The following is a 21,191-nucleotide window of genomic DNA, read 5'->3' on the forward strand; positions in this document are numbered from 1 at the left end:
TGCTCACACACGCAAGCAGTTTTTCTGAAGGGTATGCAAGGCTGCCACAGACGTATTCGCGCTCGATGACCAGTATGGCCTCCTTCGACAGTGAATCACGCCTACCAAGGGCATCTTCTTTGCAGACCTCACAGCGTGTAGTTTTCTTCAACTTGAAAGCCACGTAGCCTGCCAGGTAATACAAGGCGGTCGCTTCTGGTGATGGTGCATTGTATTCATGATCGTCGGCATCACTTGAGAGGGCATGGAATGGTATGGACATCAGCTGCTGCCAAACTTTATCTTTCATTCATGACATCGATAAGAGTGACATCGATAAGAGGGCAACCACGGCAAAATTGTTTTGCGTGCACAATTTGTACAATCGCTTCCACATCTTGCGCAGAAAATATGTTAATCTCTGCATCCCAGCTGCGCAACAGTCTTCCATTTGCATGGATGACGTACGTGAGGTCCTCGTGAATCGCGACGCTCTTCAGGATCGCGTAAACATCGTCCTTCATTCCCGCCTTGTAAAAGATAACCTGCCGAGGTTTACCAGTGTCCTCCTCAAGGTCCGCCATTCTCCAGTTTTTCGGAAGCTTTAAAGATGAGCCGTTTTCGACAATCTGTGCGAAATCAATGTCGTGCACGGGATCAGGAACTTCTTGCTGGTACTCATCTGATGGCGTAGCAACAAGTACGACTTTGTTGGGTAAGCTGGCCCTATCCTTAGGCGACCGCCGCCTCTTTATTGTTTTTGACAAATAGCTTGGAACATTCGGAAATTGACACGGCACGGCTTCAGGCTGTAATGCCCAACAGCCGCGGTCTATTTCAACAACCTGGCCGTCAATGACATGCTTGTAAGTCTTCACAATGTCATGTTGCATAAAATGCACGTCACACACTTTGCATGTCTTGCTCAGAAGTTTATCGGCGCGGGGAATAGCTCTCACCCACCTTTCAAGCAGCTGCGGATCGGACGGCGGTGCAAAAAAGTGCCGCTTTTCTGGATTGCTTTTGTACCCGCTGGTGCAGCCGGGCACGAAGCAAGTTGGCATCGTAAAGCTTGGCAGCTCCGAGACGTCCTGTGGCCGGTAGTGCTAGGTTGTCACAATTCACAGATGATCGAAGTCTTCGAGGATAACCACGTGCGCGCACGGTCACAACAACGAGAAAAAAAAAGCGCGATGACAGCCGCGCACGCGGCCAAGCAACTGCGGGGAGGAGCAACACCGGCAACACGTGCGCCCGCGACAGCGCAACTCGCGACTGTGGCGCCATCTCACTGCCCGGGTAAAACCGGCGGCCGCCTGCGGCGGCGGAGTTACGGAACTGAAAAAGTATCTATAAACGTTGTGCATACCCACTTCAGGCATAAATCCTCATTGTTGACAGCCACTGCATAAAATATTTGCACCAAATTCCTTGGAAGTGCGTAGCGGATACCACGCTTCTCCGAAGAATGATGAAGAATAGCACAGTGAATGTCGGCCTACTACACAAAAATTATGGTTATTTGAGTGCTTCTAGCAGTTACCCAAAGAGAGTTAAGAGAAGGCTCTGAAAGGCTGCTCTTCCAGCTTTCGCCGTGACTGTGCCGCGCGTTGCACGCAGGCCTGGTGGTTTTTATTTGCTTCCTGTGGCAGTTGCTAAAAAAGATCAGGTTAGGTCATTCTCTTACACTGATTTTTCATGGTCTGAACAATTTTCACTGTATCAAAAGCAAATGCACATTGGCCAAACTTTCCTTACTTGAACATAGTGAACGGTAATATGCTTAAGAAAGGAAAATAAATTGCAAATTATGCATGGAGCAAGAACACACTTCAAAAAAAAAAAAAAACCTGTACATTCACTCTAGAGCTCCGTTACAACATAAGAATGTTAAGGCAAACATATAAATCCACTGCATTCATTATCATGCGTAATTATTGCTCTTGCCCTAAAAACAAGTAAACATGAGATACAAACCTCCATCATCTGTTTGGTTTCTCCTTTCTTAGTGACTTTCCTCAGGACTGCCTTGTGGCACCCAGACTGAGAAAATGCTGTAAGTATTCTGCAGAAAAAAAAAAACGGAGGAAATCACAAATATAGGAATGGTAAAACGAAAGAAACGAATTCCAATACCATGTCCAGCTCGAACATTTACAGTAAATACTCTCTATGAAGCGTCAAAGAGACACCAAAGTAAAACAATAAGTCAGTTTATACCGCTTAATTATACTTTGAAGCTATACTGCTAATTATACCATTACAGATTCATTAACAGAAGAGAAAAATCAAGGTGGAAGATTCATCTTTATATTTACACCGAAATTTCTGCACATGACCCCATAAATTTCTAGTTGACCTCCCCCTCTGCAATGGTTTAACAAAATATGCTGAAATTGGTATGTCAAGTCGTTGGCTGGCTCAAAGGACAATGTACTTCATATTTGCCGATTACAACCGACATAGGCCATAGTGGACATCGTCAAAATCTCGGATGTCACAGCGATTTGTGCGAGAGTTTCAACATGACATCGCCATCCCTATTTTTTTTTATGCACATTTTTTCGCTGGCCAAGCCTTCTCACCGCAAGCGTGATGGTTTTGATATTGTTAATAATTAATTTTCTGTTCTGTTAGAAAAATCATTTTATTTTTACTCGTTTTACTCAGTATGTGAATGAGCTTTCATATTTAGACCTCAATGGGAAATCATTTAGTCGGTGAATCGATGAGTGTGTTTATATGTGGCTCTCTCAGCATTGGCTCATTGAGCCTAATCTTGAGTCACGATGTACATGCCGATACATTCAGTGCATCATCCCTCCTTTGAAAGAAGTGAAAACTCACTCCGACGAACATTCCTGGGGATGGCCGATGGCCTGGAAGCTGAGCTTGTTCTGATCATCCAACAGACCCAGGTGGTGGCGACAGAAGAGGGCCTGTTCCCCTTGTTCCACATCGCGCACTTCCCACAGAGTGTGCACAGTCAAAGACTGACCGTCCTGGCCCAGATGCACAAATGCATCACGTGCCTCTGGCACGCGTGCAATCTCCCGGTACAGGCTCACAATGTTGCTCACCTGTGCAGATAAACAGGCGCTGCAGTCAATTCGTTAAACTTCAAGGCGCCGAGTAACTATGCATAAAGCAGCCAGCGATATTGTAATTGAGTTGCACGGAATCCCGCAAGGTGGCAGAAGTATCATGAAAGAAATAATGGAGAACCACCCGTTTGTAGTACAGAGCCACAAGGACTTCTCTAAGTGGACTTCTAAGAATGGAACACTTCTAGTTGAAAAAAATTTGTCTTAGTCCAGGGATAGACCCTGAGACGAACCAGTGCGAGGGCAAATTAGTAAGAGGTGTGCAAATAGTGAAAATTTATAACCAAATCAAATATGAATCGCATCCTATTCGAATAGCTTTCTCATTTCTCATTGCCATATTGAATAGCTTATTCAATATGGCAACCACATTGAAGACAAGTCTGGAATGTTACATTTTTTTTTTCAAACAAGTATTCACAAGTTTTGAGAACGCAATGCTACCGTTACGTTTAACCAACAAAAAATACCACAATAACGTAAATTGAAGTATGCCCGTACAACTACAGCCTTCAATGTGCTTCTTAGCTGCAGGGTGAAGTGATTACAGCAATTACTCCAGTATTCGAGGGGATACTCAGTCACCAGCTTTTAAATAACACTCAAATCGAAAAGTTATTGTTTGGTGAATGACCACGAATTTCATGAAAGTGATAATGAATAGAGGACGCATTCGCTTCAGTAACACTTCGTCTTAAAGCAAGGCACTAAGTCGGGCTAGTTAGGCTCATTAACTGTGCTAACACACACAGACAATGACGAGTGAAAGACAGACTCCGCCTATCCTTTGGCATTACCGTACAAGTTTGAATTGCATGCGCCTTGGCGATTCACCAATTTAAAAAAAAGAAAAATGATCCCTAACTTTTACAACATGCTGTTCTTGTGGTGTTTTCCCATTAGTGCTAATTATTTGAAGACTATTAGAAAAAATATTCGATTATTCAAATTTGCACTAGTCGATTGTACACCAAATCAAATACAATTCTATTTGATGTGTTCTTAGAAATTTTCGGTTATTCGCTCACCCCTACAAAGTAGTAAAATACTCAAAGCACATGGGCGCAAATTATTGCTATAGAGTTCTGCGCATTCCTGCGTGATGTTTCCGGGTTCAATCTCCAAATGTTTCTTCAACCAGGTGCTTTCCTTTTTTGAGAAACTGCCATGGATTTTTTTGTGGCCTCTTGCTACAAATGAGTAGTTGCCTATTACCCCTTTCATGAGCAGCTAGCAAGTGATAGCACGAAGGGTACGAGCTAGCCCGAAGCAGTATACTGTCATTACAAGCACCTTGTCATGTGCATGAAAAGTAGGGCCCAGGATAATATATTGATTTCAGTTCTAATACCTTTGAGTGCTTTGTTATTGTCGCAAAAATCAGGTTGCCATGATCAACAAACAATAAGAAACAGAAGTGAATACCTTCATACCTCCTTAAAACAAAGTTGCATTTTACATAAAAATAAGTTTGTTATATCTAAACTTCTTTATAAAGGTATGTTTCCATTTGTAATAAAGGTATATTCATTGCAAGACCTTTCTTTACTTACTTTGTTATAAACAATATTTTGTTATATCTGGATTTGTTTCATGGAGGTTTAAGTTTAATACAAATCCTTTACTTAACATAGACCCAGCTTGAAAAGGAAGCAGCTTCTGGTGCATATTTTGCTTTGTAAGTTAGTGACATGCATTTCTGAAAGCACCATGTCCAGGGCACATTTCAATTTACAGAAAGATGATATAACTTTGCAAGTGCTCAGCAGTGTTTCCTCATATGGAAGTGTTTTTAGCACTGTCATTATGCTACTTCTGATATGGACTGATGGCTCTAATAACTCAAATTATTTGGCCATGTTAAGCATAACCTGACAAATGCTATCCAAAGAAACATCTAAATGCAAAATTCAACATCAAAATTGACTTGTAAGAGTGCCAACACACCGACGATCCACGATTTCCAGGTAATACACTTCACCCAAAAGTACAATGATAACTCTTGCTTTTCTGTTGATTGTGCTGCCTCGTTAATCATGATGTTACCTCATTCTCAACTATGTAGGTCTATCTGCACTTTTTTAAACTGAAATGGCTCTCATGATACTGCTTTTGTAGCTACACTGAGATCTGCAATCTAGATATGTTCACGAAAAAAATTAAGAATTGCATTTGTTTGCAATTTAGTTCTCTCTCTTTCTAGGGCTGACAGCTCTGCAAAATACCCACAGCGGCACACTTTCGAGATTGGCATCGGTTTAGTCACAACGCTATCAAAGCAGCTCGTCGCCAGCCAGATTAAAGTAAACGCAAGTTCATGCACCAGGACTTGTCCCTTTACGACCATCTAAATAACAAAATGTTTTCACCCACGTCCATACTGAAGTACGCGGTGCAACTTCCTCGGGCACTGCAGCGGGCTCGTCTCGAAAAGTGAAGCTTTCTTTATAGGAGGCCTGTTATTCGGATCCCCGCGATAACGGAGAACGCGGGAGATAACGACCAACAGCTGATGTTGGCAGGCGGCGCTAAGAAAGGTACACGCCGTTGTGAATGATATCAGCCTAGAAGACAGTTCGCGCGCTAATGCCGCCGTGTAGTTTCATCGGACGCGGCCGCGCGAAACCAGAGCCGCACCGCGTGCATTCGGGAACGAAACAAAAAGAACACGATGGCGACACGCAACAGACAAAGAGAGAGAGAGAGAACGGCTGATTCATTGCAGCTTATTCCTTCCCCCGTGGTTACAGCCGCAGGGCGAGGCATACTATCGACGCACGCGTTGCACTTGAAACAGTATTTCTAGTGTTTCTTTTCGTAGTTCGTTTCGCGTTCTCGTAATTGGAGTTTATCGAGCCAACCACAACGTGACGTCCGGCGAACAGAATGCGTGCAGCTGCGCATGGCGACCCAAACATCCGGCTCAAGCAGTTGTCCGTTACACGCTGCAGTACTACAGTGTACTCTCTAGCAGTACGACTGGACATTCCGAGCGAGGCAACTGATTCCGACAATGATTTCCGGACCCCTCGAGATCAGCTTTTAGCGATATTTCAAAGAGACGCGTCCATTATTGACTGCAAGCGACTCGTTCGCTAGGCTAGATTACACTCTAAACGGGTGCAGTCAAGAGTGACAGCCGGGCAGGGACATTCACGCGCAACATTGACAAACATATGGGTCGATCGTCAATGAGCTGCACTAGATCAAAGCTGCTTTAAAATATAGGCTTCTACCGCCAGATAGCGCCAGCGAAGGCGCCGCCATAGCCGCGGTCACGACCTCCTCGTGGCTATAGTAGTGGACGTAGTCTACCAGGAACCCGGTATATGACAGCGCGATATTTGGCAGCGCTGCACCTCACTAACCCGTTTTCATTGAAGAATACATGGCAAGCCGTCATAAGTTGTTCCGCAGCTGCTCCGCGTGTTCGAGGCAGCACGATCACGCCAGCAAGAACGACAACGTCTGTGGACGTCCATGCCAGAGCAGAGATAAATAAAATATGTAGGAAACCAAACGCCGCTCGTCTTTGTACAAGTGGTGACCCGGACTTCGAGCGGGAACGCGCACCTACTCGTCCTTTCGCCAACGCACCAAGCGTCACGGCCAACTCTGCTTCTTCAGCCCCGTTCATTTCGGCTGACCCTGCCCAACAGCGACGCCACGCCGAATGCCACGGTACCTGACCCTGTCGTCGCTACTCTCAAGCTCCCGGAGTTTAGGCAGGCGGACTCTGAACTCTGGTTTCTGAGCATCGAGCCACTCTTCCGGCGACATCGGGTAACGTCGCAAACAGCGAGGTACGACTATGTCATCGGCGCTTTACCACCTGCTGTCATCGCCATCGTAAGAGACATTCTGCGTTCTCCACCTCCTAACAACCCCTACGACACCCTTAAAGACGAGCTCATACACCGGACAACTGAGTCGGAACAGCGTAGGCTGCAGCAGCTAATAACTTCGGAAGAGCTCGGTGACCGAGCGCCTACGGAGCTTCTGCGTCGCATATGCGACACCTGATCGGGGAAGCCTCCATCCTACGCGAACTCTTCTTACAGCGACTGCCACAGCAGGTGCGAATGATTTTTAGTGTATCATTTACAGAAACCATCGACTCACTAGCGCGGATGGCCGACAAGATTATTGATATCGGTGCTCCGTCCATATCTGTGATCGAGAGACCACGTGAATCTACCCTCTCTGTGCCGGTCCGCGATGACCGCTTGCACCACCTTCTTCAAGCTAACGAGGAGCTCAACCGCAAGGTGGATCAGTTGGCCATTGAACTGAGCGCGCTCAAGGTAGACCACCGCCGCAACGCGTCACGACAACGGCGCCAAAGCCGCGAAAGATCGCCAAGTCTGCCTCTAAGCGTCTGCTGGTACCACCACCGATACGGAACTTGAGCTCGTCAGTGCAAACAGTCATGCCAGTTTGCGGGAAACGCACGGGCCACGCGCTGACAGCGGCCAGTGTTTCAGGCCTGACATACAGCCGCCTATTCCACGACAGGGATCGCGTCACCAAAGTCCGCTACCTCATCGACACAGGCGCAGAAGTGTGTGTTGTTCCTCCTACGTTGGAGGACCACCGACGACGCCAGACCTGTCACCGCGGTCAATGGTTCGACCATATGGACCTACGGACAGAGGTCTGTTACGCTTGACATCGGCCTAAGACGCACGTTTCGGTGGATCTTCTTAATCGCCGACGTGCGTGTACCCACAATCGGTGCGGATTTCTTCGGCATTTTAAGCTTGTGGTAGATTTACGACATAGCCGTCTCGTAGATTCCGAGACCCTCCTCACATGTAGTACCGTGCGTGACATCAAATTTGCCACCCTTGCGTTTCGTGCAAGCTCATGCCAAAGTCTCCCCACCATGGTCGCTTCTGCAAGAATTTTTCGACCTTTTTTGTGCTCCATTTTTTGAAGACCCGATACGCCAAAATGTCACTCATCATATAGTGACAGTAGGAGCGCCGGTGTTTTGCACGTGCTCGTCGTCTCGCTCCTGACCACTACAAGATTGCACGCCAAGAATTCGAGCACATGCTTGAACTCGGATACGTCCGCCCATCTTCCGGTGCCTGGTCGTCACAGCTACGCATGGTTCCCAAGCCCTCAGGTGACTGGAGACCACGCGGTGACTACCGCGCCCTCAACAATGTGACGGTACCGGACCGCTATCCGATACCTCACATCCAGGACTTCACGGCATTGCTGCATGGTTCCAACATATTCGGCAAAATTGACTTAGTAGAGGCATACCACCGAATACTTGTCAAGCCTTTCGACGTACCGAAGACTGCTACAATAACACCTTTTGGCATGTTTGAATACATGCGTATGCCCTTCGCTCTACGAAACGCCGCACAAACCTTTCAGCGGCTCGTGGACCAGGTACTTCGTGGTTTGACCTTCTGCTTCGCATTTATCGACGACATCCTTGTCTTCAGCACCACTGCAGAAGATCACGAACTACCCCTGCGTCAGGTTTTTACACGACTGCGCAAATATGGACTAGTCGTCAACAGACCAAAGAGCGAGTTCAGCGTTTCCTCACTGGACTTTTTCAGCCATCACGTGGATTTGCAAAGGATCTCTCCACCGGCCTCGCATGTTGAAGCTATATTGCAGTTTCCACGACCAACAACTACGAAGAAACTACGTGAATTCCTCGGGATTACCAACTATTACAGGCGGTTTGTTCCTCATTGCGCTGCCATCTTGCAACCACTTTATAAACTTCTATCCGGTCAAACGAGGCCCAACGCTTCCATCTTCTGGACGGGCGATGCAGAAACAGCTTTCAGTTCCATAAAGGAAGCTCTGGCTAACGCAACGCTCCTCGCGCATCCAAAGAGTGACGCCATCACGTCACTCACAGTGGACGCCTCGGACGTCGCCATAGGAGCGGTCTTGCAGCAGTTGGTCGCTTTCTTCTCACAAAAGCTCTCACAGACCGGGCGTCGTTATGGCACATTCGGTCGCCAACTGCTCGCGGCTTATTTGGCTGTCAAGCACTTTCGACAGTTCCTAGAAGGTCGGCAGTTCCATATACTCACCGATCACAAGCCGCTTACGTGTCTCGACCGCTACCAACTCTGCCCACACCCCACGTGAGATCCGCCAGCTTGCCTACATATCGGAGTTCACGAGTGATATCCGGCACATTAGTGGCAAAGACAACCCCGTTGCTGACGCGCTTTCCCGAACAGAAGTCAACGCAACTATGGATGAGGGCCCACCAGTCGATTTTGCAGCCATGGCTACTACACAACAGGACGACAGCGAGCTTCAGGTGTTGCGACTCCAAGAGAACTTCCTCGCGTTTGAAAATGTCCAACTTCCAGGCTGCGAGATTCCCCTCGATTGCGACATCTCTACCGAGTGTCCTCGCCCTTAGTTCCAGCACCATTTCGCCGCAGAGCCTTCGACGCCTTGCACACCTTGTCGCACCTCGGTATATGTGCGACTCAGTGCCGCATCACAGGGCGATATCTATGGCCTCGAATGAACATCGACGTCCACCGCTGGACACGTGCTTGCCTCAAGTGGCAGCTAACCGAAGTACAGCGCAACACGGTCAGCCCACTGGGTACGTTCACGCTTCCTGACTCGCGGTTCAGTCACGTGCACCTGGACCTCGTAGGCCCTTTGCCCCCATCGCAAAACAGCCGGCATATGCTAACTTGCGTAGGCCACGGTTCACGCGGTGGCCTGAGGCACTACCCCTCACCGACATCACGGCAGAGTCAATCGCCCGCGGACTCATCACCGTGGGGATAAGCCGCTACGGAGTTCCCAAGACCATCACAACGGATCGAGGTCGTCAATTTGACTCCGCGCTCTTCCGCACCTTGTCCTGAATGCTTAGTGTCAACCACATCAAGACGATGGCCTACCACCCGATGTCGAATGGCATGCATGGTTGAGCAATTTCACCGCCAACTCAAAGCTTCGCTAATGGCCTCCCAATCATTGTGACTTTGGACGGAGCGACTACCACTCGTCCCGCTCTTCAGCTGAGCTCATATTTGGCACTACCGTAAGGCTTCCTGGACAGTTTTTCGACACGTCACCGGTATCACCGTTGGACGTAGCTGATTATGTCAGTCGCCTCAAAAATGCCATGAAAGATGTGTCACCTATTGCTGCACGTCAACACTCACGCCAAAGTTTCGTCAGTCGTGCGCTCCGTGACTGCACCCACGTCTTCGCGCGACATGACGCAGTCAGACCCCCACGGCGACCTCCCTACGACGGACTCTTTAAGGTCGTCAAGCGTTGCCCGAAGCATTTCGTTCTGCTACTTAATGGACGCGAAGACAGTGTCTCCATCGACCGCATAAAGCCGGCTTTCCTCGACACTGACGCCGTCCTCGAACACTACAAGCCATCCGCGAAAAGCAGTCGAACGCGCTTCGCAATAGCAGAACCTACAACCTGCTCATAGGGTTCGCTCCTTCGAGCACGGGCTACCTCGCTAGAGGGGCGCCTTATGGCAAGCCGTCAGCGTCTCGGAGAAGACGAAGTTGTGCCGCAGCTGCTCCGCGTGTTCGAGACAGCACGAGAGAAGAAGACGCCAGCAAGAACGACAGCGTCTGTGGACGTCCATGCCAGAGCAGAGATAAATAAAATATGTAGGAAACCAAACGCCACACGTCTTCCTACAAATATCAAAGTCGCATGTGCTGCCGAGAACTTTGGTTGTAGTCCGACGATGATGTACTATCACCGTCAAATGAAACTCGAACAGCGGCAAGGCTTCGCGATAGTCTACTTATCACCGTCTACTTATCACTACGAACGGGCACGCATATCTGCGCAAAGCTGCTGAACAAGATGCGCGTGCCTGTCAATGGTGATAACTGGACGGCACGCACTATACTATCGCAAAGGCTTGCCGCTGTTCGGGTTTCATTTGACGCTGATAGTACGCGCGCGACGCGAGACTACAGGTGTGGCGACTGCCGCGCCAGCGCCCCTAGCGTCACTTGAATACGAGAGAAGTTCTATCGCGTGACGGCAGCGCCAGAACGCACTAACTGGGAGATACAAAAAAAAAAGCGACATTCAGACGGGCCAGCACAAAATGTAACGCGATGTGCGCGTCTACCCAGGCCTGCATGAGTGGGCGGACTGTGGCTGAGCGGGGGGGGGGGGAGGGGGCTGTAAGCACGTACGTGCGATGGCTCTTTAGGCCTAGCGCCACTGTGATCAAAAGAGACAATTGATCGCCAAGGTGCAGACTTGGATAAGATCTGCGGTCCTAGCGGTTAATGAAGGTGTCGAAGCCGTTATTAGCACGGATTCAATTCACTTGTTATTCTATGAAATCGTAGATGAGATTTTGAAGGACAAAAAAAAAACTTCATTTTTGACATCCAATAAAAAAATAAAAGGGGGGAGAAACCGCAAATTGGCAGGTAAATGGCATTTATAAATGCTACTCAATGATGGGCACATTCAGTGGAGGAGGGAGGTCTGCATGTCCTGACACCCCTCACCCCATAATTTTTTTTTTCAAGGTGAGTACACCTCATATACTCAGCTTTGGGTATCAGTGTTCTTATAAGCTCACCTCTACCCCCCTCCCCCCCCCCCCAAAAAAAAACGAGGTTGAGACCTATCATTACCAAGAAGCCCATCTAATGAGAAAAATATGGCTGTGCATTAGAATGACTGTACTAACAGTACACTATAGCACTGCAATGTTCTAATCTTACTAAATTCATCTTCAAAAGCCAAAGTTCCTTTATAATTAAGCACAAATTGGCCTACTACTAATTGAATTGCATCCAAAATCTAAGAAATATCTTCAGTTATTGCTCTAGAGCCCTGCTGTTGAAAAGTTCAATTTGCAACAATAACAAATTTTCTTTTTTGTCCTTGGAAAAAAAAAAAGGAAATATGTTGCACTAACTCAACAGGCACACTTGAGCTAGCTAGCACAACTTCTGTTTTAGTGTTCAAGCCTCGTTATATTTGTGAATGTAGCCTTTGGATGACATTTACAAAGTAAACAGGTGAATTTATTTGAACAATTTCTGTCTAAACATACCTTAGAATTTCTAAGTGAATTTATGGAAGGCTTTGTGTATTATTTAAAACCCCCAGCTTTATGAGGAAGGGGGGTGAGAGGAATGCTGCATCCAGGCAAATGATCTCTCACTTTTTTTTTTTAAATATTCCTCCAGCTTGTTAGTCTCTACATAGCTGGTTTGCAGGACTACATCTGCTACAGGCAATAACAATAGTCATCCATGAAGCAATGAATGGCAACTATGAAACATGGCAATGGGAAATGACAAGCAACCTCGATAAAATATCAGTGCCATGCCAGAAACAGCCAATCGGCGACAAGCCTACAATCGAGACAGGATCAGTTATTGGAAAATGGCGTGTAAAAATATTTATGAGACCGGCACACCTTTGAGGCATTCCTATGCACCCGCATTTTTCTACGCTCACCAATGCCAAGTTTTCTGCATGAATGCTAAAAAGTTCAAAAAGCAATACCGACAACCGCTTGGTGTTTATGCTGTGCAACCAGCGAAATTCGCACATTTCGAATTGTTGGCTGTGTGGCAAAGCTTTGCAAAGCCGCCGATACATGTAGATTGAGGACACATCGCCTGCTGCCCTAGCAGTACAACAGTAAAGAGAATGTGAAAAAGGACCAAGCTGCCATTAAGTGTAACTATAAGCAGCAAAATAAGAATAACTTACGTCAAGTGATTCAATGCCTTGCAGCCGGAGGACTGTTGACATGCGCTTGCGGGGCAGCTGCCCCTGCATGGCCTTCTGGTGCTTGCGTGAAGTCGAGTGAGACCGGATGTCGCTCAGCTTGGCCGTGAAGGTGATCTTGCAGTTCTTGCAGAAAGCTATGCAGGCATTCTCTGCCACAGGCGCCAGCCAGCCTGTTTTGTTCGGTAGTGGAAGAAAGACAGGCACTTCAAGGGTGCAGTTCTGCAATATCATCTTTTCCTTGAAGCTATGAGACAGCTTTACGTGAACAGCGTAGCTCAGGTTTTATTTCTACGGCGATTCGTAGGAAGTGGAAAGGAGCAGTGGCGGGAATCGAGGAAATTACAAGAGTGGACACATCTTGCCATGGTGGCCATTTATATATATAAAATCTGTATTAAAAAGTTCTTACTGCCAAGCTCCCTCATGAGGCTGATGCGACACCCCTTTTACACATATTTGACCACCTCCCCCCCCCCACCCCTTTTTTTTCTTTTCAATGAAAATCAGGAACTCACCTGTGATAATGGCCTGCTAATTTCAAGTGCTTTTTTTTGTTTTACAGGGAACCTTATAGCAGTATGCATCCTTTCTTAAATTTTTGGAAGTCACTTGGCCTCCTTCACTATAAAACATTTCAGCACTTTGCAAAGAAACCATCAGCAGGACAGGTGATTGTGTGGACGCCTATGGGTGAGTTTTGTGCATACAGCACATGTAACTGTAATTCCTAAACTTCATTGGAGAAGTACGAAGACTGTATTGAAATGATTACTGCACGGAATTCTGCAACCCTTAGCATGTGTCATTCTAAAAGTGTTTTACTGCGTAATCTATTCCAAGTGTACCAAGCAGTGGCTGGGAAAATAACGACACTGCAGCAAGATGTTTCAACAGTTGTAATCAGTAAAAAAAAGTATCAGCTTGTATTTTTTGTTGTGAGGAAGCCCGGAGTGACATTTGATGTACAGTCGGCCAAATCTTTAGCTATTGTGCATGAGTGGCAGTTTTTTCTTTGTATTTTTGCCATAAAAATTCATTAAGTTTCAGTTGAATTAAAGACAAGTTTAAGCCCATAAAGCACAAGTTCATGAAGCAATTTCTTGTAACTTTGTTCCATAATATGGCGATGACAGGCAAAAAAGTGGCCGCTGCGCACAATAGCTAAAGTTTGGCCCACTGTATATTCTCACTTTTTATACTGTTTTTGTTTTTTGGCTGTGTAAATATACTTTTTTTTTGGTCGGGGGTAGGTGTGAAAACACAAGAGAAATGCATACATACATTATTTCCTTAGAAAAAGAAACTGACCCCAAGAAAGGTTCCTTTTCAGCCTTTCACTTCAGTACCTTTTTGGAGACACCGATGTCTTCTTCACTTTTTACTGACCTCTTTAGGGTCGTTATTATAGGGCGTGTTATTAGAGTTTATTTTTCTTGAAATTCAGAGAGTGTTTATCGGAGTATTTTTTTAGAAAATTTGTTGTTTATTAAATTTTAGTCCTCATAAATCTTTGATTGACCAAAATTCAGTGTTTAAATTTACTATATAAGTCACTGCATTGTCTTCCTATTAATTTTACTTTAAAAAAAGTGTTGAATTGTTGCTCATAATCCTGTTTTTTCATCCTTTTATATTTTCTTTTCTGACATCCTGCTCAATTACCGTGCTAATAAGGCTGCTGAAGTGCACTGCACTAAACTCTCCAGAGTGTACTCTCGGGGAGATGTGTCCCAGCATTTTTCTTCCAGCCTTCATCATCTTCTTTATGAAAAAAAAAAAAAAACTTAGTTATTCTTAATACTCCGAAATCTTAGATAAAATGACATGTGAACACGAATACATGTGAACAGACTAAGTGTGCTTCAGATGTCAGGAATGCTTGAACCCACGAACAGACGTACAAGCACTGTTGCTTGAACACAAAACACCTACATTTGTTCGCATTACAACCTTACAGCTTTTTGTAATGGACGCAAATTTACTTTGGCAGGTTGCTGCTGCTGATAGAGGTGGCACTCTTTTCACATGATGATGGTCAGCTTTGAAAATGCCCTTTGAAAGTTAAAGTGGCCTCTCAAAATCAGAGCTTATCGAATAAATACGAATTGTCGAAAAATTTACCGGCGAGTGTTGATTGAATTTTTAAATCTGAACAGAGTCCTACTTATTACCAGTAATTTTTTTTGTGTACCTTTCACTTTTGTATGCTTTATCTGTTGATGGCATCACACATTGCTTTTTTTTAAGTTAGTTATTTAATTTTTCACTACTAACATAGCTCTGCGTCAAAACTGTATTTCTGATACGGCATTGTCTGTATTGTGCATAGTTTGCAGCTTCTTTTACCTGGTACTGTACAAATGTAGTTTGCCAAAATAATGACTCCCTAGCTCACAAAGTTCATGAAGTGATGACTAGGGCTTTTTTTGATCAGCCAGTAAAAAAAAAAAGGCAGATGTGTGTCATCAGAATGTTTGTGGCTAACCACGTAATGCGACCACACTTTTGTACATGGATAGAACTTTACTGCTTAGAGCTTTAAGCCCCAAAGCTGCAAATACACTGTGCGAATTAATGTTCCTTTGCATTTTTGTCAGTATACTCTATGGTACTCGTCTGAACTCTAGTAAATTAATTTGTCTGCTCTACTGCAGAAACATTTCAGCACCCTTGCTCCCAAATTGAAAAAAAACCATAAGCAGGAGAGACAGGTGAGCAAACTAGATGCAACAAAAGCACTTCTCAGGCTTGACTGGGGAATAAATCAGGATGCAAGTAACAAGAGATCTCTGTACAGTGTACAAGACTTGTTAACCATTTGTTTGAAGAGTACAGGTTGCGTCCCAACAATGCTTCTCAATTTTTCCTCGTTTGCCTACCATTCACACGGCATCAGCGCAGCTTTCAACGCCGACAAAACATGAAAAGACCGACGCGAATGAACTACTTGTCTATTGTCTGTGTTGACGGTTGCAGTGTTTATTTCCACCACATAACCATACCAACTCGCTCGAAATACACAGCAGTGTTTGTCTTATTGTTTTCTATTGTCTGTATTAAATGTTGCGATATTTATTTGGACCATGTATATGCACTATCTCGTTTTGATTACATTAATTATGTACGCAGTGGAATAAGATTGTGCACCATTAGCCCATCTAATGATTTCTTCTGTCACCCTGAGAAGCAACGCTACACCGCGGCTCAATGGTCTGTGAGCGTCGTTCGTGTACAGTTGAAACGCCCCTTGCAAGTAACGAAACTAGCGTGTGCCGTCGCAGTTTTGACGATGCATGCACGTGGAGACCGCAAATCGGCTGCAAAAACGGCGATGCACATCATGAGTCACCGGTGAGCATGCATGCCATGCGTGTTTTTGGGGAACGGCCAACACCAGGTTAAATCATAGGGCGCCAACTTTTTTGTTACACTGTACCGTGCCGTGCAACACAGCAAACGCTCAAGTCTGCGGTGTACCGTTCACGATCATACGCGGCCGTTGTCGTAGTTGATTCGTTAAGACATATCGTTAAGACATGTCGTAGTTGATTCGTTAAGACATATATGCGACGCCGTTGCAGCGGCAATCGGCGTCGCAGCAGGAAGGCTTAACCAGTCTACAAATGCCGTACGAGCGTCTACGAACGCCGTACAGTGCCGCCCGTCTGTATTACTCATTTAAAATAGACTTGATTGATTAACGACACGCGCATGTCGAATGCTCCGCAAAATGCAGCGAACTGCACAAGCCCCTGGTGCCACACAGGCGAAAAGTATTACCGTGAATCCGCTATACATGACGGGGAAATGGACGACGCCTGCAAACCGCACTTTTTTTCGCGATGTTGCACGTAGCTAAATGTAGCGGATTCCCGTGCAAAGGCGCGACGAGTGTGGGGCTCCTTTAAAAGCGAACGTGCATCGATGGAAACGCGCAAACGAAATGGTACTTGTTCACTGTAGAGACGAATAGCTTACCCCGAAATGCCGGGCATTCTTCCCACTCCTTGCGGTAGCGTTGCTTGTACTTTGGGCCTGATTTCATTACCCACTTGTCGGAGTCAGCCTTGTCGTTCATGGTTAGCGCAAGGGGCCGGCGTAGTGTCAATAAAATAAGGTAAGGTCGAGCATGCACGCTTTTCAGAACTTTTTCTCGCCCGTCGACGCTGTCGTTGAAAGCTCGTAGCAGTTCTCCGTTTTTGTTCACACTAGTTTCGTACACCTTTACCGTACACTTCGCGTCTCGTTCGAACCCCTTATTTTTGCCGAAACAGCCGCTAGCGTAGTTTGGCTGACCAACAGGAATGTGCGTGAGCTGTTCGTGTTAGAAACGATTGCAACCGTTGCGTTGTCAACGCATGTTTACTCAAAATTTTAATTCATTTTTGTTTTCCGCGTTAAATGTGTTACGGGCTGCTGACGCCAGGTTGCGCGCTGAACACTGACGCTAGTTTCGGTTTCGTTGCTTCGTTTGCGCCTTTTACAAATATGCTGTGTATATTTTAATGCACCCCAGATGCTCATACTACTGCAGACCGACACGTACCCTAACCTGAGATCCCTTCACGCTATTTATCCTGACGTGTTTCCCAATGACGCTTGCCCCGCATGTGGGGATGTATCCACGCTGGCGCACATGCTCTGGGAGTGCAAGGCAATGTACACTAACCCCAACACTACATCGGTCAGGTGGGAGGCGGCCCTACGCAGCTCCCTCCTGGCCGACCAACTTTGGGCCGTCCAGCAGGCCCGCGGAGCGGCCGATGGGCTTGGCCTAACGGTCCCGACGTGGGAGTCGCCCGCTGCGCGCTGCTACGCGCGCCTTGCAGGACCTCAATAAAGTTTCGCAACCAACCAACCCCAGATGCGTTCTGTGCCCTGCGCTTTTTGTGATTCGAGGGACATTTGATACAGCGTATGTTTGAACCCCACGGGAACGAAGTCATTTCTCTAAATTTCTCAATGATGAACGCTAATATTTACTAATAGTGCAGTGTTCTAGAACACTGTACTAATAGGTGGATAAAAAAATCGTGGCTCTCGCACTAAGATGAATAGATGTGGCTGCACCCTTTAAATTGGGCGGCGGCTAACGCCACCTAGCCATGATATTTAGTGAACTAAGCACTAGATTTCTTTTTTTTTTCCTTAAATAGTACAGTTGAGGACTGGTACTTTGCAGTGAAGGGTTTAATTTTCACTCGAGCCTTGACTTTAGCCACCAATCATACAACCTTCTTCTAGTTAATTTTACCCGCTTAGTCTATTTCGCCCTCCCTGTCCCTAAACCCCAGTGCTTTGAAAAACTGTGCCATCATCCTGAACTATAGCGTGAAGCCCTTTACAGAACATTATCAAGTGTTCGGCAGTTTCTTCTTCCTCTCCACACGCACTGCATACTGTCTACCCCTTCGTATTTGGCCCGATATGTCTTGGTTCGCAGTACTCCCGTCCTGGCCTCAAACAGTAGAGAACTACCCCGAGTATTATCATAGATTCTTTCCTTGGCAATTTCCTGCTTAAAAGTTCGACAGATCTCTAGTGCGGACTTGTTAATCATGCCGATTCTCCTCATGTCAGTCTCCGTTTCCTTCACTTTCTTCTTAACTGATAGTTCTTTTTGGTTTGGCCCCCTGCTGTTTTCTAAGTACTTAGCAGTCAATTTCCTGGTTCGCTTCCTCCATTTTGTATCGACATTCTTCATGTACAAGTAGCTGAAAACCTTCCTAGCCCAACGCTCCTTCCCCATTTCTCTCAATCGCTTCTCAAATTTTATCTTGCTGCTAGCTTCCCTGCCCTCAAATGATGTCCATCCCATATCACCTTGTACTCCCTGATTTGGAGTATTCCCGTGAGCTCCTAAAGCAAGCCTACCTATTCCACGTTGCTTTCTAATCTTGCTTGAACTTCTCATGCACAAGACCGCATTGCCAAATGTCCGACCAGGAACCATGACCCCTTTCTATATTCCTCTCACAACCTCATACCTATTTTAATTCCACAGTGTCCTATTTTTCATGACTGCTGCATTCCTGTTACCTTTAGTCGTCACTTATATTTCGTGTTCCCGTAGGTACTCGGTCCCATTGCTTATCCATACGCCCAGATATTTGCATTTATCTGTTATTCCTAGCGTGACCTCCTTTATTCTAAGCTCACTACCTTCATATTCATTAAAAATCATGACTGCTGATTTTTCCTTACTGAATCTAAAATCTAATCTATCTCCCTTATTACCGCAGATGTCCATCAATCTCTGCAAATAGATTGTGCAAAATAGATTGTGCAAATCTCTGCAAATAGATTGTGGGCTACAGCGCCGTCTGCACCGATTTCCGGTTCGAGGCGCCGTGATGCCGTGCGGGCATTCTTCCCAGTGCCGTCGTTTTTAGCGTGTTTCACCTTGCACGCGTGGTGCCATTTTTTTTAATAAATTGCTGCGTGATACTTTGGAGTGATATGGAGCATGATTGAATGATAAATGAAATCACTACGAGATAGTTAAAATCACGCGAGCGGTCATTTTTTTATTGAAGCGGCTTGCACCTCCGGACACATGCTTGTTGTTTTGCAGTGAAGGTTATATTGTGCATGTTTTGTCACATACAAACATTCCTGCACATCATGGGATCACGAAATATCCATTCACTTGTTTTCATGTTGCTCACATACCCATAAAATAATTAATTTAGTTTTTGGTTGCAAAGATACCTTTCCGTGCTCGATATAGCGAATGGCCATAGTAATGTGTTTCGCACGCTATAAGCGAAACATGCTCGTAGTTCCTGGCTTTTTTTATTACGCCTCTAAATATCTCTCTAAATAAGGTGTCGTCACTCACACGCTCGAACAATGTTTTTCAATGCATGCAAAATTATCCGCACTCGGCATACAGTTGTGCAAGATAGCCGTTAAGGCTATGGGTCGGAGTATAACATGACCTATTGGCACTGCACGCTTCCAAGTCTGACAACAGAGACGCCATACTATGCTACTCGTTGCTTCAAAAGAGACTTCGGTCGTTTTACGTCACATGATACCATTTGAGTGGCCGTATTGTTCTGTGGGCTTCTTACGCACTCATTTCTTTCAATCAACTTGACAGACATTTAGCGATGCAGATTTAAAATAGAAGTATACTATATCGGCATACTTGATCCTGCAAATTACGCGTACATATATAGACATCATATGTATATTGACATATGACAGCATGTGAACATATGTGTGAGTGATTTTGAAGTGGTCTCGGTAAGTGTATGCGCTCGAAAATAGTAAATTGAGGTGATCTGCTAAAGATTACTGCGCGTTTCAAAGTATAACCGCGCGCTGTGCTCAAAACCCATCTCTCAACGTTCTTCGTTTTTGCCCATGTCCATGTCTCGCTTGGTTCCCTGAAATGCCCGAAATATCATCTATCCATTCACAAAAAAGAATTCAAGAACACAATCATTGAACAAGCAGCAGCAAAAGCATCACAGAATTGCACGTGTTTCCACCCCAATTATAGTGCAGCAGGCACCTCGAAGCAGCGAAGGATAGGTTTCGAAACAGAAGTACCGTAGCAGACGACGCACCATTTTGCTATCTACCTATTGCGATTCAATGCAATGGGCCGCACTGTCAAGTAGTCCCTGCTCTCAGCATTATCCAAGACACTAGAGGGTATGTAGTAATCAACTCTAGTGGTCTCTGCATCATGATTTTACTCCAACTGTCCCCTGACTCATCACTTTGCGCCAAGCTCACCGTCTTTGCACATTGTGATCAAATGAGAGTGGTGAAAGACTTGTTTGAATATTTGATCACTACACATCTAAAACAGGACTGGTTTGCAAAACTGACTCCTTATTGCAAACAGAGTCCTTATTGTGATGGGTTGAAAAATGCAACAATCACCTGTGTGCGTAGGTTTAGATGCATGTTAAATAATCTCAGGTTGTCAAAATCAATCCAGAGCCCCTCACTAGGGCAGCATGCCTCATAATCATATCATGGCTCTCACACTTAAAACACGAGCATTTATTATTATTATTAATAATTTAAGAGGAGCTGTACCTATGTTTAATTAGAATCATCATGGTATTTATCTCTTGCCAACAAATGCACATGAAAAAAAAATCAATGAGGTAGTGTCCGCATATTAAGTATGTCTTATTTGGCATGCTTGACTGGCATAGCATGAAATAGTTGTACCGACTAGGTGAATACTTACAACCTCAAATACAAAGCTCCTAACATTGTTCCTTAGCAAAAAAAATATCCGATTGCTGTGCACCATGCGATAAGTTTGTTTACAAAGAAATATAGAGGAAGGCTATTTTAAGAAAGTGGCCATGAAAGTGCCTC

At 45.5% G+C, this 21,191-nt stretch overlaps 1 protein-coding gene across 3 annotated transcripts in view; it reads right to left on the reverse strand.

Annotated features, from left to right (window-relative positions):
* LOC119174689 (acylamino-acid-releasing enzyme) overlaps positions 1-17,055 on the reverse strand; it is a 33,134-nt gene extending 16,079 nt beyond the window's left edge. The window contains exons 1-4 of one of the 3 annotated variants that reach the window (XM_037425717.2): positions 16,821-17,055; positions 12,822-13,012; positions 2,827-3,059; positions 1,957-2,044 (exon numbers count right to left, since the gene is read on the reverse strand). In XM_037425717.2, the coding sequence (XP_037281614.2) occupies positions 1,957-2,044; positions 2,827-3,059; positions 12,822-13,012; positions 16,821-16,920 (612 nt within the window). In that variant the 5' untranslated portion in view covers positions 16,921-17,055. Of the gene's footprint in view, positions 1-1,956; positions 2,045-2,826; positions 3,060-5,456; positions 5,592-12,821; positions 13,013-16,622; positions 16,712-16,820 lie in introns of those variants that run through there. The other 2 variants (XM_075895240.1, XM_037425718.2) reach the window with 2 other exon arrangements.
* Positions 17,056-21,191: the final 4,136 nt, after the last annotated feature.

This window comes from Rhipicephalus microplus, chromosome 5 (assembly GCF_043290135.1).
Source record: "Rhipicephalus microplus isolate Deutch F79 chromosome 5, USDA_Rmic, whole genome shotgun sequence".
In the NCBI taxonomy this organism is placed as follows: Eukaryota; Metazoa; Arthropoda; class Arachnida; order Ixodida; family Ixodidae; genus Rhipicephalus; species Rhipicephalus microplus.